The sequence below is a fragment of the Neofelis nebulosa genome, chromosome X (genome assembly GCF_028018385.1).
Source record: "Neofelis nebulosa isolate mNeoNeb1 chromosome X, mNeoNeb1.pri, whole genome shotgun sequence".
In the NCBI taxonomy this organism is placed as follows: domain Eukaryota; kingdom Metazoa; phylum Chordata; class Mammalia; order Carnivora; family Felidae; genus Neofelis; species Neofelis nebulosa.
In genome coordinates, this window is record NC_080800.1 from 16,030,034 (window position 1) to 16,055,389 (window position 25,356).

The 25,356-nt window shown below is 45.7% G+C and overlaps 1 protein-coding gene across 8 annotated transcripts in view; it reads right to left on the minus strand.

Annotated features, from left to right (window-relative positions):
* SH3KBP1 (SH3 domain containing kinase binding protein 1) overlaps positions 1-25,356 on the minus strand; it is a 334,814-nt gene that overhangs the window by 225,027 nt on the left and 84,431 nt on the right. Inside the window, exon 1 of one of the 8 annotated variants that reach the window (XM_058714790.1) lies at positions 21,780-21,938. The exons of the other annotated variants lie outside the window; for them this stretch is intronic. Within the exon in view, the coding sequence (XP_058570773.1) occupies positions 21,780-21,842 (63 nt within the window). The 5' untranslated portion in view covers positions 21,843-21,938. Of the gene's footprint in view, positions 1-21,779; positions 21,939-25,356 lie in introns of those variants that run through there. 8 annotated transcript variants of the gene reach the window in all.

Below are 25,356 nucleotides of genomic sequence, written 5' to 3' on the forward strand. Positions count from 1 at the left end.
AATCTCAGTGTACATCCTTTTGGTAATCTTCAGACATGCTGAGCTGATTAACTGTTAAACCTGAGGAAATTCAGGGCGCCTCCGTGGCTCAGTCAGTTAAGCATCCAACTCTTGATTTTGGCTCAGGTCATGACCTCACAGTTTGTGGGATCGAGCCCCATGCCCAGCTCTGTGCTGCTGTGGAGCCTACTTGGGATTCTCTCTCCCCCTCTCTCCGCCCCTCCCATGCTTGCTCTCTCTCTCTCTCTCTCTCTCTCTCTCTCAAAAATAAATAAATAAACTTTAAAAAAAGATTAAAATCTGAGGAAATTCTAGTTTATACTGTTTTCCCCAATGCATCTCAAGAATTTATTAAAACACAGAAACATGAATCTTCACATTTGTATTTTTAAAACTACATTCTCAAATTATAGAGAAATCCAGAAAAGTTTTGACTAAAAAAAGTCATAATTGCAGGGCTGTCCTACTTTACAAAGCTAGACCTTAAAACACAGCCAGACCTGCCAAGAGGCCATCCGAGCATCCCTCCGTCCGCGCTTCTGAGGTGGGGATGGTAAGTAAAGCCAGAGCTGAAGAGCACTTCCCCTCAAACCCCTCCGAGAAAACCTCTCCATCCAGTAATGCCACACAGGGTTTTCACAAAGAATTTGTCACTATGGCCCAGAGCACAGTCTATGGAAATTCCATCTCTGGCCTGACATTTGGGGATTTTATCAAGCTCGAGGGCAGAAGGGGTCCACCCTGACTGGAGGCAAATCTCTCCACAGGTCTTCACGAGCACACTTCCAGCAACACTGCCCCTATTCCTGTAAGCCTGGCTGAGGTAAAGCACCACATCACCATCAAAAGCTCCACAATATGCCAGGAAAGTGATGACGTCATGGAACTAGAGGGGGTTTCTTTTCTTTCACACTCACTTGGCATATAAACAATCTAAATATTGGGTGGGCTTGATTTTCTTCCAGTTAACTGTTCTTATTTATTTAGCCTACAAGCCTTTTGGGGAAAGTTCTAACTCCCATTTTCAATTATTAACTTCAACAACGTTTCTCATGAACTATGAGTACTATATCTTAAGCTGACATGCCTGCTTACTCTAAATCATTCATTACTGAGGAAATTTTCATGTAAACATTAACTCCCAATGGAAGAATTGGCTGTATTAGTCAAGTGTTGACTCCAGCGTATTAATAAACCATGCAACAAATTAGTCCTTTGTCTATTCGGAATACCTGGGCCCTCAATGCTGCCATTCTGCATGACAAGCACCTTCTGCTCCACGTTTACTCATCTTTTTCAGAGACTCACCCACATTTGTGCTTCTTAATAGCCTAAAAGGGCTAAAGATCTGGCTTAAATGGCCGTAAAGAAAATTACCTTCTCAATTACAGCTAGGAAATATCTTAGCAGCTGTGTTTTCACTGAAACAGCTCTAATATCAAAAGATTTGCATGCTACTTCACATTTATGATCCCCCATTGATATTTAATAATCAATATTATTGATTATTATTATTGGACCCTCAACCAACTGAGCCACCCAGGTGCCCCTACTTAAAGTAATTTGAATGAGCTGCTGGTCCTGACACTAGGAAGGGCCTGCCTTCAGTAGCTACGTATCCCTGAGCGAGCAAGCAAGCACACGCATACCACAGCAAGGCACTGCGTCTAGAAGTCTGGACTTGGTTTTTGGCTGCAAGAGCCTTAGACACACCAGTCCTCCAGAGCCTTCGTTCACCTACTTGGAAGCGTTTGCGGGGGAAGATGGTCGGTCAGAGCAGTGGTTCTGGAAGCAGAGTTCCATAACAGCAGCATCACGCAGGAACCTTCTAGAAATGCAGATTCTCTGGCCCCACTCCAGACCTACGAACCAGAAGCCCTGGGAGGATGGCTCAGCAATCCCTGTTTTACCAAGCTCTCCCACAGGTGCTGCTACACACTCTGTTGTGAGAGGCACTGTCCAGAGGAACCAAAAGGTCGCCCCTACAGTGAGGGTCTCTGAAGCAGTGAATTGGATGCGAACCCTCTTCCTTTCATAACCTCCTCCTCTCTCCCCACTAGCCCCCAGGAAAAAGAGAAGAAATAATTCTCCTCAGGAAATCTTAGAGCAGTGGAACTCTCAAAGAACACGGCAGCGCAAAAAAGGTAACAGGAAAATCCTGGCCCCTCTGTTTAGAAGCATTCAATTCCTACTCACCCTAATGAACCTGGCAACGAGGCAGATACGAGGTGGATAGGCGAGGCCTGATCTCCTCATATACTTCCCAAGGACCTAGGTACTAAGGAAACCAGAAAATATTTAAGAGACTACAATCCCTAGGACAAGTGGGGGGATGGAATCAGAAGCCCAGCGTGTCCTGAGGAAGAACCCATCACTCCTATGACCACAGCTTCCCACCTAGAAGGAGTGAGAAGCTACGGGTTACTTGAGCAGCAGGGGCTTCCGGGGAGCGGGGCACATGCTGAGCGGCTTGTGAGGCAGGTCCATGAGGATTATGACACATGAGAAAGTCACTACACACCAATCCAGCTTTTTGCCCCTGTCTATCTCCCGGCTGCTGAGGAACAACCTGCATTTCACCTTGTGGTGCTGTTTTCATTCATTCAGTTGTTCGTTCATTTCACTCACAGGGAACCTGATCTGATGTTCAAGAAGGTGGAGGGGAGACTTGGCAAGGGACTCTAACACGGCGGGCAGGAGGGCCAGGTGGCCACTATCTGCCGGGCCCTCGGTCCACTTTCCAGGAAGCCAGAGCATGAAATGACCAACTACCCTGATCACCAATTATATGCACTCTTCTAAATTTTAGCAGTTTATCTATAATTACTGCCATGGGATAAATTCTTAGAAATGGAGTTACTGGGACAGTAGAGAGCAAACCATGCACAAAGATTTATGTACAAAAATGATCATCATGGTTTTATTTTCAGTGGCAAAGAAGATGGAAAACCTGATGTCTACCCTGAATTGGCTGGTTAAATAGATGGTGGTGTATTCTTATGATAGGATTTTAAATGTTCTCAGAAGAGATGTAATGATTTGGGGAAAATGCTCCTAATATAATAAGGGGACAAAGGATCAATTGAGTAAATACAATATATCAGTGTTTCTGTGAAGCTAATATGCATCAGAATCTCCTGGGATCTTGTTGAAATGCAGATTCTGATTCAATAGGTCTAGGGAGGGGCCCCAGAGTCTGTATTTCAAATGAGCTCCAAAGGATGGGGCTGTATTTCTCTGTATTTCACAATCTGGAAAAAATTTACTTTTTAGTTTTAAATAGAACTTTATATGAAACATCAAGAAGAGGAAGATCGATAGAAACAGACAGGCAGTGGGGCTGGGGGTGGGAATGGGAAGTAAGTATAAATGGGCACGAAGGATCTTACCAGGCTGGTGAAAATGTTCTCAAGTATTTTATGGTGACAGTTGCACAACTGTGTACATTTACTAAAAACCATTAAAATGTATACCTGAAACGAGTGAATTATATAATATGTAAAACATGCCTTAATAAAGCTATTTTTAAGTGTTTTTTAATGATCAGGCTGATTTTTAAAAGATCACATGGTGCTTCTAAAAATAAAACAAAAACTGAAAAGATTTAAAAACAGGGGCACCTGGATGGCTCAGTCGGTTGAGCATCCAACTTCGGCTCAGGTCATGATCTCGCGGTTCATGGGTTTGAGCCCCGCATCGGGCTCTGTGTTGCTGGCTCAGAGCCTGCACCTGCTTCAGATTCTGTGTCTCCCTCTCTCTGCCCCTCCCCCTCTCATGCGCTGTCTCTGTCTCTGTCTCTCTCTCAATGATGAATAAACATTAAAAACATTTAAAAAAAATAATAATTGGAAGGGAGGCACAGAAGGGTGTTAATAATTTTTGTTTGGCAAGATGAGAATGTTCTGGAGCCGGATGGTGGTGAGGGTTTAAAACAGTGGCAGTATACTTACTGCCACAGACCTGTGTGCTTAAAATGGTTCAAACGGTAACTTTTATGCTATGTGTAATTTATCACAATAATAATAACAATGATGATGGTGGTGATTAAATAAGCAAATGTAAACACTAGCTGCTTTGAAGTATTACCCCACAAGGGTTTCTTTCTCTCTGCTTCCTTCTCAAGGCCCCAGTGTGGTTTCTGCAGAGGCTCTGTCCTGGCTTGGCGTTCCCACCGTAGGTAGGTTGAACGGTAACCCCCGCCAAAAGACGTCCTCATTCCCAGAACCCGTGACGGGAGCTCATTTCGAAAAAAGATCTCTTTTTTCCAGATGTAATTAAGATGTAATTAAGTTAAGGATCTCGAGAGGAAGAGATTACTCCTGATGACCTGAGCGGGCCCTAAATCCAATGACAAGGATCCTCAGAGACACAATGAGGAGCAGACATAGGAGAAGGTGATGTGGAAATGGAGGCAGAGGTTGGAGTGATGCGGCCACAAGCCAAGGAAGCCAAGGAAGACCAGTAGCTCCCAAAGCTGGAAGAGGCAAAGAACGGATTCTTCCCTAGAGCCTTTGGAGGGACTGTGGCCCTGCTAACACCTTGATTTTTGGACTTTTGGCTTTGAGAACAGTGGAAGAATAAATTTCTGTTGTTTCTACCCACCAGGTTATGGTAATTTGTTGCGGCAGCCACAGGAAACTAATGTCCCCAGCAATGAGACACCTGGGGCTGGTTCCACTCAGAGCCCTACCCCTGTGGGCCTGGCTATGAGGCCCACTCAGATCCCAGGTCACAACCCAAAACGGTAGGAGACAGGCCAACCACGGTGGCGGGAGGGAGGGGAGGAGAGGAAAGGAAAGCCTTGTGTAACTATATGCACAGATCCAAACAGAGAGCCCATGTCAGGTCTTTTAAGACAGGCTCTTTCTGGAAACAGCCAGCGACACTGTGACCAGTATCAACTAATTAAGAGTATCTCCCTTCACACCACTGCTGCTCTCTGCCATTACTTGTCTCCACCCCAATGGTCTGGCACTGAGGGATCCTCACCCCTGGAACAGGCCCTTCAGATAAGCCAGACTGCCTTTTTCACTGTTTTGGGCAACACAGTGTGCCGGTAACTAGCACCTTCCCACAATCACCAACGCATTTCTCCAGTTCAAAAACAGACTATTAAGGCTCGCCGATCAAGGAGGCAACCCACAGTCCTTTTTGTCACTGCAAGTCACACTCTGAAAAAAAAAAAGTTTTATTTGTATTTAAGTAATTTCTACATCCAACGTGGGGCTTGAACTCACAACCCCAAGATCAAGAGTCGCATGCTATTCCAACTAAGCCAGCCAGGTGCCATCAAGCCCTGTCTTTTTTTATTTATTTATTTATTTTTTTAAGAATTTTCTTCTTAGGGCACCTGGGTGGCTCAGTCATTTAAGCATCCAACTTCAGCTCAGGTCATGATCTCATGGTTCATGGGTTCGAGACCCATATCTGGCTCTGTGCTGACAGCTCAGAGCCTGCAGCCTGTTTGGATTCTGTCTCCCTCTCTCTCTCTCTCTCTCTCTCTGCCCTTCCCCTGCTCACACTCTGTCTCTCTTTCTCAAGAATAAATCAACATTAAAAAAAATTTTTTTAAGTTTTCTTCTTTGAAAAGCACTTAGTAAGATGATAGAATAGCAGACCCTAGAGTTTTAAACAACTCTTTAAAAAATGGGGAATAAAATCAGGAGGGTATTTTAAATTCATATTCATTAACTCAAGTCTCAGAAAAAAAATGGGGAAAAACACTTTTAACACATACAAAACACTCTCTTCTAATTTTACAAATTTAACCACTTCTAAGGCTATTTGTAAACTGAAATAAACTGTATCCATATTCTTAATTTCTATTCCAAGTACATCATGCAATCAATTCACTGGTTCCAATTTTCCAGGGGTTATTTCCAAGACATTAGAGAACTCAACTTCACAAAAAAACCCTGTTGGCATTCAAAGGCCAACAGAATTACTAAATCTTTCTACTGGAAAATCCAGGCCACTGTTGCCCAAATGGGCTCAAAATGAACATATATCAATTATTTGACGACCATCTGGTCGCTAACGAGAGACTTTTGGAAACCAGGCTTAAAACCAAAATGCAGAAACCAGCACAAAGTTCAGTAAATCAAGATTCACTACTCAAATCACATCTCCCTCCATATTTTCTCACCAGCTTTTTGAGCTGTAATTTTGGAATCTTCATTTTCCTCTGTTGCTTATTGCTTTGACTTCTTCTCATGATAAAATTATCACTAAGACTTCCTACGGGAGTCTTTGTAAAGATGATGATGTCAAGAGGAGGTTTGCTTTCTATCCATGTACATCTAGGAAATGTGGTGCACACTTCAGCTAAACTCAAAATAACTTTAACTGGTAGCTTTTGTTATCCAAACGTTGTCACCACCACACAAAGAAGAACTCTCAAATCCAAAAGTCATCTTAAGAAATGCCATAACCTAGAGCGGCTCTATTTGTAGATGACCATCTCTGGGGTGTAACTGGCACTGAAACATACCTACTCAATAATGTGTCTCTCCCATTCCCTATTCTCCTGTCTGAAGTTTCCACCATCAGAGTTAACAATGGACTCAAACAATGTCAGAACCAGAAGGAGCCTTAGAATTCATCTGGTTCAGCTCCCTCTTTACACAGATAGCGGTCACGTGCCTTGCCTAAAGAAAGGTTCATTCTGTAACAAACATACCCAGAGCACCCAGTCAGCACCGAGCATAGTGCCAGGTACTGACGGGGCAAAAGAAGATACCTCCCCACTCACTGCCCCGCTCTCTTTAAATTCGTAATCTAATCTGGTGAGAGACAAAATGCAATGTAAGAGCTTTGTGACAAAAAGGTGCTCTCGGTCAAAAGAGCAGAAAGAAAGGCTTGCTGGTCTTTTCAAGTCAAGTATTTGGCATAAAAACTCGCAAATCACTCAGAATTATTCCCTTAGCGAGAGGATCTTAGCGTGCTGCTACTGTTATGAGCCATGGAACCCTATATTCTAAGACAGAGCAAAAAGTAAAGTCGACCCCAGAGTCCACTAACAGATGAATGAATAAACAAAATGTAGTATATCCCTATGATGGACTATTATTCCGCCTTAAAAAGGAAGAAAATTCTGAAACATGCTACAATGCAGATGAACCCCGAGGACGTTATGCTAAGTGAAATCAGCCAGTCAAAACAGGACATACACTGGATGATTCCACTTATATGAGGTCCCCAGAGTAGTAAAATTCACAGAGACAGAAAGTAGAAGGGTGGTTGCCAGAGGCTGAGGGGAGGGAGGGAATGGGGAGTTGTTTTAATGGGTACAGAGTTTCAGTTCTGCAAGATGAAAGTTCTGGAGATCAGTTGCACAGCAACGTGAATATGCTTAACACCATTGAACTGTACCTTTAAAAATGGTTAAGGTGGGAAGTTTCAGGCTATGTGTATTTCACCACAATTAAAAAAAATTTTTTTAAGTAAATTAAAAAGCACCTGAGATGAGCCAAATTCAGTTAAAGAAAGTTTTTTTTCCCCACCTTTAAGCATCCAATTTGCTCTGCAGGTCTAGGGCCACGGTGGGACTCAGGGGATCAGAGCAATAAATCAAACTAATACAATCAGCAAGGCACTGCATTCAAAAGAATCAAGGTCAGGGGGAGAGAGGGACAGTAAGGAGGAGGGAGAAGCCATGAGACAAGACTGGCCAGGAGTTGAGTACAGCTGAAACTAGACAATGGGTACAAAGGTGTTCGTTATAATATTCTCTCTATTCTAGTGTGTGTTTGAAACATTTAGTGATAACCGGTAAAAGTGAAATGCTGGTCAAGAGAATTTCATTCTCTGGGCAAATGCAAGAGCTTATCCCTTAGATGTCTAGTGTAGCTGGTTGTCTTCATTCACTACGTGCCCCCAAGGCAAAGCATGTGAGACATTTAAATCAATTTTAGAGCGGCAACGGTGTGACCAAATGCTACTAACATCCTACCTTTCATCTTAGTTCTTTGAGCAGGATACGTTTACATCATGCAAATCTCTAAAATGCACGAACGTGCACATGTTCCCATTACCCCAGTTCACCGCTCCTGGGTAATTACCACTCCTACTCCTAATTGTAATTCGTTTCTTGGACATCTTCCAGTTTCTTATACGTTAGTATATCATTCACACTGTTCTGCAACTCGCCTTCCTCACTTAAGGATATATTCAGGAAGGCTTTCCGTATCAGTAAAAAGTATTTGCATTCTTTTTTCCGGCTACAGAGCATTTCACTGTATGGATGTACTATAATTTACTCTTCCCAGGTTGAAGGGAATTTTGGTTGTCCCCGATATTTTCCTATCATGCACCATAGCATACTTACATTGTGAACAAAATCGGTTTCATTGAAACAAGGTGGCTCGGTGCACACTGGGACTGTTACATGGCCTAGCAATGCCACGTGAGCGCTATGTCAGGCTCACGTTCTGCCTCCCCTTCTTGGACCTGTTCCCCTTCTAGGCGCAGCCCAAGCTAAGCTCAGCTCCTGCACCAAGCCTTTCTGAACCCCCTGGGCCCACAGTGAGCACTCCTTTCTACTTCATTTCTATTCCACACACTCTCACGCAACTCGGTGTATACTGTTGTGTATTTTTCAACTGTTTGATTTGTGTGGGGCCAGAAGCCCTAACTATCTGCACAGCACCTAGCACGGCTTTGGCGAACGGAGCCTGCTCAGTAAACACTAACTGATTAAACCACCGTCAGTAAATGCTTCCCTTACTCTTAACCCACAGGTCTGCTAGACCCGAGATGTTCTTCAGAGAAGGGTTCTAGCCAGTTCTGCTCCGTGAATTATTGTAAAAACCATAACCAAATTGTGATTCACTACAGAAAAAAATCCGAATCCAATAAAGTGAGTCCTCTTGCCAGGCTCTGCACGCAGAACAGGAAACATAATGACATTCAGAAGGTGCCCGACACCTCAATTCAGGCAGAAGATGCTATTTAAACAGCATCTGTAGTGGTGACACAGCCAACATAAACAAGAAAGTTACAAATAACATTTAAGTGGGGTAGAGACAAGCCCTGTCAAACTTTAAGGGGAAAGTATCGTCGTAACTCTCAGTCACATTTTAATTGTGCTCTGCGATCTACTTAATTGTTCAATCAATGTGTACTGAGAGCGGTCACAGAAGGCCTCTTTGAGGAGGTGAGTTCTGAGCTGAAAGCCGCATGATGGGAGGAAGGGGTAGACCAGACATGGGGACTCCTCCAGGGCTGCTGCTGCCACTGGCAGAGATACACTGATGGCACAATGGCTTCCGATACAATTGCTGTGTGGCTTGAATTGCATTCTCCAAAAAGATGTTAAAGCTTTAACAACCCCCAGTACCTGTGAATGTGACGTTATTTGGAAATGGAGTCTTTGCAGATGATCAAGTTAAGATGTAGTCATCTGAGTGGGCCCTGACCCCGTGTGCCTGACATCTTCATAAAAAGGAGAGATTTGGACAGGGAGGTGCACAAAGAGGGGATGTCGTGTGGAGACGAAGGCAGAGATCAGGGTGATGCATCTACAAGCCAAAGAAAGCCTAAGGCTGCCAGCAACCCAGCAGAAGCCGGAGGAGAGGCACGGAACGGATTCTCCCTCACGGCTCTCAGAATGAACCAACCCTATGCACACATTGATCGTGAACTTCTAGCAAGCAGGGCTGTGAGACAAGACATTTTCCACTTAAGCTCCCCCCCCCACCCTGCCCCAGCCCCTGGCTGTGGTGCTTCGTTGCAGGAGCCCCAGGGCATGACCACAGCGGCTATTAGGTGCAGTAAATATTCATGCCAGCCAAAGGGCGAAGGGTGCTCTCCGTCCATCTTAGCAGCACGATCTTTGTTCTGAAGACAAGTGTGCCCGGAAGCCCGGTGTGTGATGAAAACGAGCGCTCAGAAGCAAATACTTCACTGCTTGCTAGACCCATGAAGTGCCCGCCTCCTCCCATCCCTGGAGTTGCTGGCAACCGGTTTGAAAAGGACTTGAAAAGAAAGTATAAACAAACAAAACCCCCCAAACCAGGCCGAGGCCAGAAAACCTGGGTGGAGGCGGCCGTGGTGGTTTCTATCGTTATATTACTAAACTAGCATCATCACGAGCACTGTTTGTGAGCACCTGCTCTACAGCAGACATTATCTCTGCCCCACGCCCGGACTGTGAGAGGCCGGGGGCTGCGGGAAGCGACATCAGAGGAGCCAACTCGCCGAAAGCACCTGTATCTGTTTGCCAGCACTGCCTTAACAAATGCCACAGACTGTGGGGCTTAGACAACAAAAGTTTATTTCCTCACAGTTCTGGAGACCAAAAGTCCAAGGTCAAGGTGTCAGCAGATCTGGTTTCGGGTGAGGCCTCTCTCCTTGGCTTGCCGATGGCCACCTTCTCGCTGTGTCCTCACGTGGTCTTTGCCCTGAGTGCACATCCCTGGTGTCTCTCTGTGTCCTAATTTCCTTTTTTTGTAAAGGCACAAATCAGATTGCACGAGGGCCCACCCTAGTGCCCTCATTTTAACTCAACTACCTCTAAAAGGCCCTGTCTCCAAATACAGAAACATTCCGAGGCACTGGAAGTTAGGGCTTCACCATAGGAGGGGACACAATTCAGCTCACAAGAGCTCCTTAAGGAAAAAGTTACAGAGCCCACATTCCATCCTAGAACCATTTGGCTCCAAAGGCCATTTTCCCTGGAGCACACTGCCTGACTCCAAAAAGTCCTCTTTATTTGTTGTAAGACAAAATGTACTACTTGAACGATAAGAAAAATAAACACATACAAGTTCTTTGGTTTGTTTCTAAGACTTCTCTACCGAGGTTCCAGGCCACCCCCTAGGAAGCTCCCGGCAGAGTCACATCAGCAGGGCCCCAGGTGTGAGCCCTGAGAGGTATGGGGACAAAGCAAAGCACGGCCCCTTCAGCCCCTGCAAGGAGCACAGCCAGAGGCCCAACCTGAGCAGGCTTGAGCTTTTACCTTCCAGGGCAAGGGCCCTGAGCCCCAAGAACCACCTCCTAGCATCAGCCAGAACACTGGAAAAGGAGGCACACCCTAAGAGTGGGCCCAGTTTCAGGCTCACGGATATATGAGAGGTTTCCTGAGACCTGCTTTCTTTCCTCTCTGTATCTTAGCCTTGGCGGGGCTAACCCCAGGCCAACTCAAAAAAACTCCTGGCCGAGACAACAATGAGGTAACACGGGCAATGGCCATCAGAAAGCCCCCAACTTCTCAGAAAACACGGGCCCTTCACACTCGAGCCCGGGCTGTGGCAGCTTTTGTGCCCACTGGGATTCATGGAACGACCTTCAAACATCTGCCATCCTCCACTGCTTCAAATACCAAATCAATAAAAGATGGCACCTTGCTGGGCCCCTCCCTGAGCAGGGCGGCAACACTTGTCAACAAGTGAGGTGACAGAGACCTTAAAATGAGCACCCTTCTGCGGACCAGCAGTGGGGGTTGTCCAGGGACAGGCCTCCTTTACCAAGCACAGGGACCCCCTAAAATAAGGAAATGTCTAAAGCGAGCAGCCAATGAAAATCCATATGTGCCAACACCCCACTAGGGTGTTGAGGACTAGGGTGACGAGGACTAGAAACCAAGTGTTGGTTCCAATTTCATCAAGGAGACAGAGCTGGGCAAAAATAAGAGAAGACAACAATAAAAGGTTCAAAATGCAATACTGACCATAATTATCATTTTGTTCAAAAAGGACAGCGCAAAAAAAAAAATAATCAGGATGGAGTAGATGAAGATGGGGGAATGGAAAACATCAGAAAAGACTTCATGGAAGAGATACAAGGGGTGGAAAATGATCATGAAATGATTAGAGCACATTCCATTTACGTTCACTAGGTTACATATCTGCATGGTGCATTTGGCACACTGCCAGCTCGGCATTCTTTTATTTCAGAGCCCTACTGAGAAGTAACTATTGCAAACCTCTTCGTTTCTATCCACCTCAGAGATTCTGAGACACATCATCAAATGTTTCCAGAAAGTTGCCTACCTGGGTATTATCTCTCAGCTTTTTTTACTCCCTGGTTGAAAAAAAGCAAAAGCCAGTTTCTGGCCCACCCCAGGAGAAAACCTGGAAATACATATCCCCTGAGCCCCCGCAAGGCTGTGGCCTCGTAACCTTGATGGCCCTTCCCACAGATGAGGTCAACCTTTGTGTTCCTGATTTATCAATCCGTAGTTTATGCCAGGCAGGGAAAAAAAAATGCCTGATGGCAACAAGTCCAGCTACTGTCAGTAGAAGGGCAATTCAGCAATATCTGTGAAAATTCTAAGGGCACAGGCTCTTAACCCAAGCACTCCACTGCTAGGCATTTATCCTAAAGATAGACCCATGCAAAATAGACTGCTTTGCCGCAGGAAAAAAAGGAAAGCTTGAAACAACCCCAAACAGGGCACTGATTAAACAGACTAAGGGGTAGGCACAGAAAGATGCATTAACTGAAAAAAGCTCGTTGGATCAGACCTTGCATATTGTTGTCTAGTTTGTGGGGTTTTGGGGGGAAAATTGCACATTTTTAATGTTTGTGTATGCATAGAAAATTTCTAGAGAATAAAAAAAGCAAAGGCAGAGTAAAGTAGGGAACTTTATTTAAGGTTTTCTGTACCATTTGAATGTTTTACCACGAGTTTATCATTTTATCATTTTAAATGCATATAAGAAAAATCCACGAGCAATGAAAATCTACGAGAACACAGCCCTAAGTTTCTCTCAGCAATGAACAAACTCTTAAAGGAAGATTCAGAGATCTTTACTGGGTTGTAATTCCTACTCAGGAAGTAGTCCTCTACAGTTAAGAGTGGTTTTCATGAACAGGGCACGAAACCTAAATGGCTTCTTATTAGTCATCATTTGATCAGAAAACCAAAGAACTTTCCACACCCCATTCTGCACATCTAGTGTATAATAGAATTTTTGTGAATACATTTTCCATAATTTTCAGGGGCAACAGCATATAATATAATCAAAATATAATCCAGTACACTATAGATTAGGGATTTCGTTCAATGGATAACAAAATTTCCTTGTTTCTGTAAAGGGAGGAAAAAGGCTATAAAGGGCATGGGTACACACACATAAATCCTCATGACAGTTTTGCATGTAACAGCAAAAACACAATTGGAAACAAATGTACACAATAGGAGAATGAGTGAATAAATTACACTGTGGCCGTACAATGAAATACTATGCAGCCATTAAAAATGTTGTAGCTCTACATCAGAGATATGGAAAGGTACTGCAGGGCACACTGAAGCTAAAAAAAAAAAAAGCTGATTAAAACAGCATTTGTGGCATGGCCCTATTTGCAAAATATATATATGCATGTTGCAAAAGGCTAGAAGCAGGTAAAGCAGAACATGGGCAGCAGGGTCCCTGGAGATTTCATAGGCACACATTTCAGCTGATCTCTGTTCTAACTTTTTTCGTAAAAAAACATTTTTAATTGTATGATTTCTAACTTTAAAAAATGCTGGCTATCGTATCCTTCCTTGGGAGACCTAACATCCTCCCACAGAACCAAATCCAATGGGAAATGTGCTGCTTGTTCTCTTTCCTGCCCATTTGTGGGTATTTTAATAGTTTTTCTGATGCTTTAGAAACCAAAGAGAGGGAAAAAGGCCTGACATTTTCGTGGTTGTCTTTTTCCCTCTTTCAAATGCTGCTATTGTACTTAGGCCAGTGGTTCCTAACCAAGGGCAACTGTGTCCCTGGGGACATCTGACACCGCCTGAGACATTTTTGTTCTCACAACTGGGCGAGGATGTGAGGGTAGCGCTCCTGGCCTGGATAGAGGCCAGGGATGCTTTTCAACACCCTCCAGTGCACAGTCCCCCACAGCAGCCTTAGAGGGCCCAAAATGTCAACAATGCTAAGGTGGAGAAACCCCGCGTTCGGGTAATGAGTCTTCGAAAGGCTTCCCATCCTCAAATAGCTGTACAAACACGCCTGGCTGAGAGGCCTCATTGCTACAGTGGAAAAAGCACTGATGACAGAGGCAGAATAGGAAGTGAATCCTGGATCGGCTCCCTTTCTGGCTATCAAACCTCAAGCAGGTGACCACGTCACCCTGATGATCACGCATCCTCCTGCGTAAGATGGAAATGCCATCTTCCACCTCACAGGGTATACATGCTGTATAGAAAGGGTTCTGTACACTGTGAAGCACCGGGCACATGTGAATGGTGTTGTCACTCCGGGATACCAAGTGTCCAGCTTTCCCAGGGAAAGCACATTCAGGGTTTCCATGGGTCTTCACTAGCACACTCTGACTACCCTGAGTCACACGTCACAGCAGTGATGTTTAATAAATAGTGACACCGAAAAACAGAGACTGCTTTTTTTTACACTACATGTTCCTTGGCCTAAGTTGTGAGGCAGCAGAACTTAGCAAACAAATGACAAAATCTGAAGTCAGACTCTTAAGAAAGAATTCCAGCACCACCTCTTAATAGGTGGGTGACATCAGGAAGTAATGTGGCTTCTCTGTGCCCTCTGTTTCCTCACCTGTCTATCCAAACCCCAACATTTCAGAGGGAACTACTTTTAAGTTTTTATTCAAATTCCAGTTAGTTACCATACAGTGTAATATTAGTTTCAAGTGTACAATAAGTGATTCAACAATTCCATGCATCACCTGGTGCCATCACAGGTGCCCTCCTTAATCCCCAACACCTATTTCACCCATCCCCCCACCCACCTCCCCTCTGGTCACCATCAGTTTGTTCTCTGTAGTTAAGAGTCTGTTTCTTGCTTTGCCTCTCTTTTCCCCCCATGATCATTTGTTTTGTTCCTTAAATTCCACAGAGGAGTGAAATCATATGGTATTTGTCTTTCTCTATTTCGCTTAGCATAATACTCTCTAGCTCCATCCATGTCATTGCAAATGGCAAGGTTTCATTCTTTATGGCTGAGTAATAGTCCAGTGTGTGTGTGTGTGTGTGTGTGTGTGCGCACGCGCGCGTACGTGCGCGCGCGCACACACACACACACACACACACACACACACATCTTTATCCATTCATCAGTCAATGGACATTTGAGCTGTTTCCATAATGTGGCTATTGTAGATAATGCTGCTATGTATCCCTTTGCATTAGTAGTTTTGTATTCTTTGGGTAAATACCCGGTAGTGTGATTGCTGAATGATAGGGTGGTTCTATTTTTAACTTTTTGAGGAACCGCCATACTGTTTTCCAGAGCAGCTGCACCAGTTTGCATTCCCACCAACAGTGCAAGAGGGTTCCGCTTTCTCCACATCCTCGCCAGCATCTGTTGTTTCTTGTGTTGTTGGTTTTAGCCGTTCTGACAGGTGTGTGGTGATATTGTAGTTTTGACTCGTATTTCCCTGATCATCAGTGATGTTGAGCATCTTTTCATGTGTCTGCTGACCATCTGTATGTCTTCTTTGGAAAAATGTCTATTTGTGTCTTCTCAGAGTGAACTAATTTATCATTGGAACCAGGACACTTCAGAGTGAAAGAGGGGGCTACCACCATCAATGCTAGGACAGGAGGCATACACCAGAACTGTCCCGTGGCCAACAGGGACATGAGGTCACCCTGAAGGATATTAACAGTACCCACCTCACAGCTTTGTTTTGATGACTAACTAGGATGAAAGGAACAAAGCAAACAGTACACACCATTACGTCCTACCTACGAATTCTTCTTCTGCCCTTCTATTCATTAACCAAGTGCTTAGTGCCGTGGCCTGACGCTGGGCACCAAGAAAGGAGTCAGACACATCCACTCCCTGTCCCCAGCAGGATGCCCCCTCCTATTCCACAGTGTGTTTGTTACAGTCCCAGGACTTTTCTTCCATACACACAGTCACAACAAATGCAGAATGAAACACAAGCCCACGGTGAACACTATAGGTCCAGAATGCCAGGAAACACACACCAACTGTGTGAGAGTTCAAAGTCTCCCACACAAAAATGAACAATAAATAAGAGCTTATCTAATCAACAAAGACAAAAGGATTTATTATTATCCCAGAGTCCCTGATTCAAGGAAGCGATTGCAGTTTGCCTAAAAGCTACCAATGGGTCTCACAGATTAATAAAACTTTGTAACAGCACGTAATGTTTAGAAGCACGTTACAGTATCCACTCCCTTTCATTTCTAGCACATGCCATGACAAAGAATTGTGTACAGTTTGTCCACAAAGACAACCTTACAGAACCCTTAGATTATGAAAGCAAAGTTAATCTAGCTTGCTTTTGCGTTTTTTTTTTTTTTTGTTTGTTTGTTTGTTTGTTTTTATTTTTGGGACAGAGAGAGACAGAGCATGAACGGGGGAGGGGCAGAGAGAGAGGGAGACGCAGAATCGGAAACAGGCTCCAGGCTCCGAGCCATCAGCCCAGAGCCTGACGCGGGGCTCGAACTCACGGACCGCGAGATCGTGACCTGGCTGAAGTCGGACGCTTAACCGACTGCGCCACCCAGGCGCCCCTCTAGCTTGCTTTTGTATGGAGATACATTTATGTCTTTTGCCAAGAAAAAGTTTGATTCAGTATGCTAAGAATTTCCTCTAAAAGTCAATACTCACGGTGAGAGGTGAATGTTCCTTATTTTACACAAAAGTGCATTGACTTCTAGGGGCTTGGGACTCTAATCACAAGTTCCCTACCCCCCCACCCCATTTCACTAAAATTGGTCTCGATTACTATCACCGTAAATCCTCACACCCGAGGGTTTCCATAGCCACTGTGGGGCCCTGCCCCTTCCTCCTCCTCCTTGTTCACATTTTACCAGGCACATCCTTAGCCTCCTTCTGTGTCCATTTCGGACAGTCCCTACAGAAGCCTGGTTCCACTCCTTCAGTAGTTGTTAGACCTAAAATACCAGTTAGGCCCTGTCATGGAAAGCACAAAACATGGGACTCTAAATAGAGAGATTCTATCAAGTAAGCCGTATGTGCATAATTCAGAACAAACTGAGGGCACATCCCTTTCTGTAGTACTCCATGCCTGCCTTGATTCAAAGAAGCTTATATCAATGGCAGTGGGTTTTGTTTGTTTGTTTGTTTGTTTGTTTGTTTGTTTGTTTTTGAGAGAGAAAGAGTGAGTGGGGGAGGGGCGGAGAGAGAGAGGGAAAGAGAGAACCCCAAGCAGGCTCTGCAGTGCCAGCACAGAGCCCAATGTGGGGCCTGAATTAGTCATGAGATCGGGACCTGAGCAGAAATCAAGAGTCAAATGTTTAACCAGCTACCCCGGTGCCCCAATGGCGTGTGTTTTGATCTGGTGCTTTTTACCCAGATGGGTTCAGTTTGTGAAAATTCAACAAACTGGTGTCTCATGTGCATTTTATATGTGTAGGCTACACTAGGATAAACGTTTTTAAAAGTAGCTTACATCATGTAAACCTCTGCCTAAAGTAAGCATGTACATATCACCAACACTAGTGCCACCTATCTTCAAACCATGGGTTGCCGCCAATTAGTGGGCCACACGATCAATTTAGAAGGTCCGAAGTAGCACTTTATTGTGTCAACAACACTTGAGGTATAGCCTCCTAAAATTTTTTTTAAGTGCACAATAAAGTACCGCTAACTCTAGGCCCAACGTTGTACAGTAGATCTGTTGAACATATTCATTCTGCACGACTGACGCATTCTACCCGTTGATCAGCAACTCCCCACTCCCCGTCGCCCAGCCGCTGGCAACCAAGAGGTGGAACCAACCTAAATGGCCACTGATGGATGAATGGATAAAGAAACTGTGGCATGTACATACAATGGAATATTTTTTGGCTTTGAAAAGGAACAGAATCCTGCCATGTGCTGACGAGCATTTTTAAAGTGGAATGGAGAATATACAAAAGCCTCATACACAGTGAAGGCAACTACTATTTCAGTTAACTTATTGCCATTACAAGTATGGACACACATATGTACACTAAGATGGCAGATGTTTTCACTGAAGAACATGGTAAAAAAAAAAAAAAGAAAGAAAGAGAAGAAAAAAGAAAGCCTCCAAGAAACACTGGGTACACCAACAAATAATACACGGATTTGGAAGCCAGAGAGATCTGGGTTCTGATCCTGGTTGCTTACAACCTACCTAACCTCTGTGAGCCTCACTGCACCATCTCTAAAATGCAGGCAATGTCATCTTCTCCCTGGACTTGGTATAAGGTGTCAATAGGCTGGCAAACAGCCAACCACAGGACACTAATTAGACACTGCCCCCACCCCCTGCAACCATTTCTGTGGTGCCCTGGCCTGGGCTCTTTACCTGTAGGAAGGATGTTTAAAGGAAATGTGCAAAGGGGGTGGGACAAAGGTTGAGCCTCCATGACATGACCCCTTTGAGCCCCTCGGAAGAACAAAAGTGTGAACATTTGAGAGCAACAGGGCAGGGAGAAGCTATCGGTCGGCACACTGGGTGATAAACCATCCAGCTTTGGATTCTGACCAGAGGGAAAACCACTTTCCAAGATAGGAGGGTTTTCCCATTATTCTTGGCAGGAGGTGGGGAAAGGCAGAAGGGGAGGAAGGCCTCCATAAAGAAATAAGTATTTGTTTTAAGCAAATCACTTTGAAGACAGGTGGTTTTCATTTTGAGAACAAAAATGATGCTTAAAACAGAGGGTGACTCCAGATAGCAGCCACCGGCTTGCCAGGAGAGGGAAATTGGGCCTCGAGGTCTGGAGTGCTCCCAAAGTGCCAGAGCAGTGATGGAGGCAGAGGGGCAGGGGGCGGGGGCGGGGGGGGGGGGGGGAGGTCCGGCACAGATAAGATGGGACCATCTTTATCAGCTTGCGGGCACAAACTACTCAGCAGTCACGCACGATATTAATCATCTAAAACCTCTATTCATTTAAGAAACAGTTGTTGAACATGAGCACATAATTGTGTTGAGAACTGAATTAGGGGCTTCGGGATACAGTGGAATAACAAAGACAAGGCCTCTGCCAGCATGGGGGCCAACATTCCAGTGGGGGGCACATCAAGTGCCAAGTAAATCAATGACTTGTAAATCAACTAGGGATTTATAGCCTGTGATACAAGTGCTCTGCAAGAAATAGATATGGTGATGTGTCAGGAAGGGAGAAAGGAAACTTAAGATGGAGGAAGTCCCTTAAGATAAGATGGCCCAGGGTTGGGGGGGGTGCCTGGGTGGCTCAGTTGGCTAAGTGTCCAACTCTTGATTTTGGCTCAGGTCATGATCTCAGTGTTCATGAGATTGAGCCCCACGTTGGGCTCTGTGCTGACAGCACAGAGCCTGCTTGGGATTCTGTCTCTCCCTCTCTCTTTGCCCCTCCCCCACTCTGTCTCTCTCTCTCAAAATAAATAAATAAACATTTTTTTTTAAAAGATAAGATGGGGTTGGCTAGATGGCTCAGTCGGTTAAGCGTCCGGCTTCACCTCAGGTCATGATCTCACAGTCTGTGAGTCGAGCCTCACGTCAGGCTCTGTGCTGACAGCTCAGAGCCTGGACCCTGCTTTGGATTCTGTGTCTCCCTCTCTCTCTGCCCTCTCCCACTCCTGTCTCTGTCTCTCAAAAATAAATAAACATTAAAAAATTTTTCAAAAGGTAAGATGGCACAGGGCCTTCTCCAAGTGACATCTAAAAGATGAGCAAGCCTGGGCCCAGCGGCAGGAGAGGCCCCGGCGGGGGCTGGGGCAGCCAGGGCACTGGTGTGGTGGAAGGTAGCGGCCAAGTGTGAGGGTGATGGCAATGAAGCTGGAGAGGGAGGCGTGTGCCAGGCTACACAAGGCACAGCCGGGCATGGGGAAGAAAGTGGATTTCAATGAAGACCCACAGAGAGCTACTGAAGGCTGGAACACTGTGATACAGGATTTTGATGCTGGTTAAGATAAGAAGTACTCTTTTATCTTTGCCCATGAAACAAAGTGTACGGATGATACAATGTCTCCAAAAACACTGATAAAAGTTAGCCCTGGCTTAGAGCTCGTGGACAGTTGTTGAGGAGGCTTGCCAGCTAGAGGCGAACAATTTTAGCCTAAATAAGAGACGAAATACAAGGAATTCAAGTACAGTAAGGGGTGGGAGAACTTGTGACTGACAAGAAAGCACTCTTATTAGCAATTAACTCATAGTTAGCAAATATAAAGCACATGGTAAAGCTAATTTAACAAGACAGGCTCTAGAAAGTCTCCAAAACAGGGGCACCTGGGTGGCTCAGTCGGTTAAGTGTCCGAATTGGGCTGAGGTCATGATCTCGCAGTTTGTGAGTTCGAGCCCCATGTCAGGCTCTGTGCCGACAGCTCGGAGCCTGGAACCTGCTTTGGATTCTGTGTCTCCCTCTATCTGCTCCTCCCCCGCTCATTCATTCTCTCTCTCTCTCTCTCTCTCTCTCTCTCTCTCAGAAATAAAGAAACTTTAAACAAAAAACAAAAAGAAAGTCCCCAACACACGCACATAAGGGTGGAAGGCAATTGGGAACGGACTGATGTGCTCGCAGCTTGCCTAAATCCATGAACAGGTTCACTGAAATAACCAGATGGAGTGTCACCATGACAGTGTCCTACGCCTACTCCTGAATCAGAAATCAGACGAACTGCTAAGCAGCTTTCTTCGAGATTTGAGTTTTCTGTTTCTTCTCCCTTGTACCAGCTGAATATAGGTATTCATAACTTGGAAACTCAAAGCTGAACGGGAAATGGCTCTGCTGAATTATCGCTGTCCCCCCAGGATTCATCACACGGCCTCCTGACTTGGGTCCCCCGTCCCCATGATCCTGAACTCAAATGGATCTCTGAGACACAGCATGACACACTCACACCTTCTCCCCGAGACCTCCTTGTTCTAGGGGGTCCCCTGGACCAGGCTAAAAGGGCAACCTCTAGGGCTCTGGTCTTGAGCAAGGCTGACGCCAAGATCAAATTTATGACACCAAGCAAGAGAATGTGGGAGGCCACGAAGGCTGCCCCGAAAGAAGCCAGGAGAGCAACACGGGTGGCACGCCCCACAGCCCAGCACACTGCTCGCACGGATGGTACAATATCCCACTAAGGAAGGAGAAGGGGTACGAAGGGCAAAAACACACCACTTAGCAAGTGCCCACCAAGCACTGGCTACTTTCACATCCATTACTTCCAACCACCCCGCGACGCCGTGAAGTGCGGTGATAGCGCTTTGCAGATGGGAAGAGTATCTGCTGGCAGCCCAAAGCTCCAGTTAGCAGAGGGAGGATCTGAGCTTTGCCTGCCACCTCAACTGGCATCTAGCAACAAACTGTGCTCTGAACAGATCTCAAGCTGACTTTCCATCCAGCCTTCGATCTCACTCTTCTCTCCTTCCCACCGCAGGGAAGCTGCATTCCACACCTGGCTTTATCCCAGGCTTGCAAACCTGCCAGCTGCCTCAGAAACGTTACCTGCTCCCCGCCCTTGATAAGGAAACTTAACTGATGAAAGGGATGGCTGCGGGGCAGGGGCGTGGGGAGGCTTGGCTGGCTGGGGTGTCCCCTGGACAAAACTCTTCGATCACAGTCGGGAGAAGGGAAGAGCCCTCACACCAGAGGACAGGGTTGTCCAAAATCTTTGTAGATGACACTACTAAAGGGGATCAGCCAAAAGCCACTTCTGTCACAGGAGCGCCCCAAGAAAGACATTCCCTTCTGCCACAAACAAGAAAACTGTGACCCAGATCTGAGCGGGAAAACAGTGTTGCTCACCATCTCTCTGGAAGGACTGAGCTGGGACCAAATTCTCCATCATGCCTCCCTCCCGGCCTAAGAAGTAGCGGGGCACCAGGCTCCAAAAGATGCAGGCATAATAGCAATCAAACCAGATGTACGTCCTACTTACAGTCTCAGACGCGTCTGCAGCACCCGGGGCTTTGGCTGCAGAAAGCTCCATTCTGTGGAGCATCAAGTGGTGATTTCGGGCTGACTGCGTCTGAACTCTGGGCAGGAGTATGCTCCGTGCTCGCCGAGAACTGCGAGTCTCTCTGATTCACTTGGCAGCAGAATTATTCTAAGCATCCTGTCCCGTACCCAACCCGCCTGCCCCTCCCACTACACATTCGCGCTGGGTGGTGTTTTTTTTTTTTTTTTAAATTCTCTGCACTAATTTCTGTCACAAATCAAGGGAAACTCATTTTTCAAAATTAACCCAATCTCTGGCGCTTCAGAGCATGGAACCTTTATGACTGAGGAGGAGGAAGAGGAAGAAGTTGTAACATCGGAGAGAAGAGAGTGGGAGAGCCGCAAAGTCTGCAGTAACAGCAAAATGGAGATTATTCGAGACAGCTGAAACACTCCACCCAGCCTCCAGGAGGGGACATGCACGGGAAACAAAGGGCATATGGTGTTTGCTTTCTTCAACATCCGTTCTCACCATTAAAGAGCTGCGCCAGCAAACGCTCATTACTTACATGAGGGCAAACCTCACTCCAAAACAGACTTGAAAATACAGCTCATAATCAAATAAGTTACTTGCAAAGCAGAGGCCTACCTTAATTTTTTTTTATTACATCTAAAGCAAAATTTAATAACGTGCAAGTAACTGGCAGAATGTCTACTGGGCTTAGTGAAGCGTGAATTATACTTGAAACAAAGTCAATTTTTGTTAATTTCAAGTTCACAGAGTAACTCAAATACTGACACATGCAGGACAGGATTTCATTTTTTCCCCCAAGGAGAGATTCCAAGGGGCTAACCTAATAACCAGATAAGAATGATTTCCCTACTATTTACTACTAGTCATGTATTTAAACATTGCTATCCTAAAGCAAACAGGTTTTTCTAATGAGGCTTAAATCATTTATTTCCCACATAAGTTAACGTTACCACCATTCCCACTATCGCCCACACTATGACACTGTCCAAAGGTCAACTCCAGTGCACCGCCTGACCAAATCTGCACGACCTCCCGAAGTGGTGAGATTTGAATTGAGGACGCTTTTCACAGGCATAAAGCTAGGGGCAGCTTCAAACACGGTACTAACCAGCTGAGGCGGCTCCCTTCCTCCTCCCCTCGCAGAGCCAACTATTGGCCACAGGTACCCACCCATCCCCCATCAAGCCCACTCCCCAGCTCCAGAGGGCAGACTAATTAACTCTAAGCCAATCATTGGTTCCGGGTGGGCAACAGGAGCTAAGTTCACCCAATCAGACTGCAGGAAAGGACTCCTCCTACATGCCCGCCCTGAACAAGGAAGCAGAGGGCCCCACAGCCAGTGGATGCCATCCTACGTCTGCCTGACAACCATGAAGAAACCAGCCCTTGGGTGAAGCTACTGGCAGCACGACCCATGGAGGAGCGACAGGAAGAACACAGGTCTCCGATGTCCCCGTGAGCAGGTGAACACACTGCCCTTGGGGTCCATCCGACCTGTAGCCTGAAAATTATGTGAGATAACAGATATCACTGCTGATAGGAACAGGCTGAGCAATACCTAGGAAGCCAAGAGCAAGAGTCTGTAATCTGGCAAAGAGACCCCTTAAAGTTAATAATACACTCACAGAAGACATTCCCTTCAACGCTAAAGAAAAAGGAGAAATTACAAAGAAGAGTGGTTGACTGCCGAGGGCTGGGCTTGGAAGTGGGGAGTAACAGCACAGGGGCACAAGGTCTCTTTGGGGCGGGAAGGACATGTTCAAAAATTAGATCATGGTGATAATTACACAACCCTAAATATGCTGAAAGCCACTGAACAAGGCACAAGTGGATGAACTGTACAGTATGCAAGTTAGATCTCAATGAAGCTATTTTTGAAATAAGCTACATGGGAGCAGATGCTCATTCAGAAGTCACCTGTTAAACTCTGCCTCCATCCACATCTGACGGCAACATGCCTCTGCTTAAAAATGGCTCCTTTGATGCTTCCTGATCACCTCTAGGGTCCAAATTCCTTACAGAGGTGCACAGTGCCTCTCACATCCCAACTTCACTCCACCCCAACCCCCGCCTCTACTTCCCATTTTACTCACTGGCAAGGCTTTCTTCCAGATATTTATCAAGCCGCTTCCCCTGCAGGCCTCGGTTCATACATCCTCGGTCACTCTCACCATCCTCTTCACCTGATCTATCCCTTCCTCCCCTGCCCCAGCCTCTAAGCTTCCCCTCCCTTTGGGCTCCTTTGGCATACTAAGTGCACACCAGAGAGGGTTACAAAAGTGCTTCTGGGTCTGTCTCGCCCACCAGGCTATGCCCTAGAGCCTTGCCTTTTGCAACAGAGAGGGTTTGAGCAGACAAAAGCAAAGCGCTCAGTGTGGTCAGCGCTATGGGGTTTCTTTCAGGGTTCCATTTACACGGTGCGGGTGCCTGTGTCCCTTGCCAGGCCTGAAGCCACTGTAGGAAGCCAGGTGTGGGTGAGAGCCAGGTCCCTTGGAATCTGTCTCTAGTTCTCCCACGCTCAACTTTTTTTTTTCTCATCATGGCGTTTCCCTTATTATTTTTTTAACCCTTAGACAAGGTAAGGAGCTGGCGTAAAGAATATTACAAATGCAACAAGAATGGGAAACACTTGGTTTTGAAAAAAGGGACTTTTAAAAAGGGACACAATAGACTGAGGAACACTGGATGATCATCTCCACCTGTGTCTTATCTTCCTACATGATCTCAGGGGAAAAGATTACTAAGATTTAAGAAATGTTAAAAATCCAGTTGCTAGGGGCGCCTGGGTGGCTCAGTCGGTTAAGCGTCCGACTTCAGCTCAGGTCATGATCTCGCAGTCCGTGAGTTCAAACCCCGCGTCGGGCCCTATGCTGACAGCTCGGAGCCTGGAGCCTGTTTCGGATTCTGTGTCTCCCTCTCTCTCTGCCCCTCCTCCGCTCATGCTCTGTCTCTCTCTCTCACACTCTCAAAAATGAATGTTAAATTTTTTTTTTTTTTTAAATTCAGTTGCTAGAGTGTTTTCAGTTATCAAAAAAAAAGAAAAAGTCATACCGGAAAGGGGTGACCCACAGAACCCCACTGTGGAATTGGTGCTTCATTACAACAAAGACATCACCCAGCCCTCTTCCTAGCTTGTCCGGCCCGGCTCTCCGAACACCACAAGCAATGAAACCCCAAACCCAGGAGCAGAGGAAAGTGCTGAAATAACACTTTAAATCGTCGCGATGGTAATTTCAACTCCTACCTCATAATCATGGCTCCTCTTTTCCATATTTGGGCCCTAGCTCCCCTGGACGCACTCTGGGAACCTCCACAGACATTATCTAATGCTGAGCAGGTCAGCAAACTAACCATTAAGCCCTCTCTCTTCTCCACACTCTCTGATTTCAGCCAGTCTGGACACAATCATAAAGAACTGGACAATTCCCTTCCAAGGGGAGTGGCTGTCAAGTTTTCTACTGTAGTTTAGGTCAAACAGGAAGCTCTTAGGATGTCACAGAGTTTGTCAATCTGATTCCTACAGTAAAGTTTTCAAAGCTGTCAT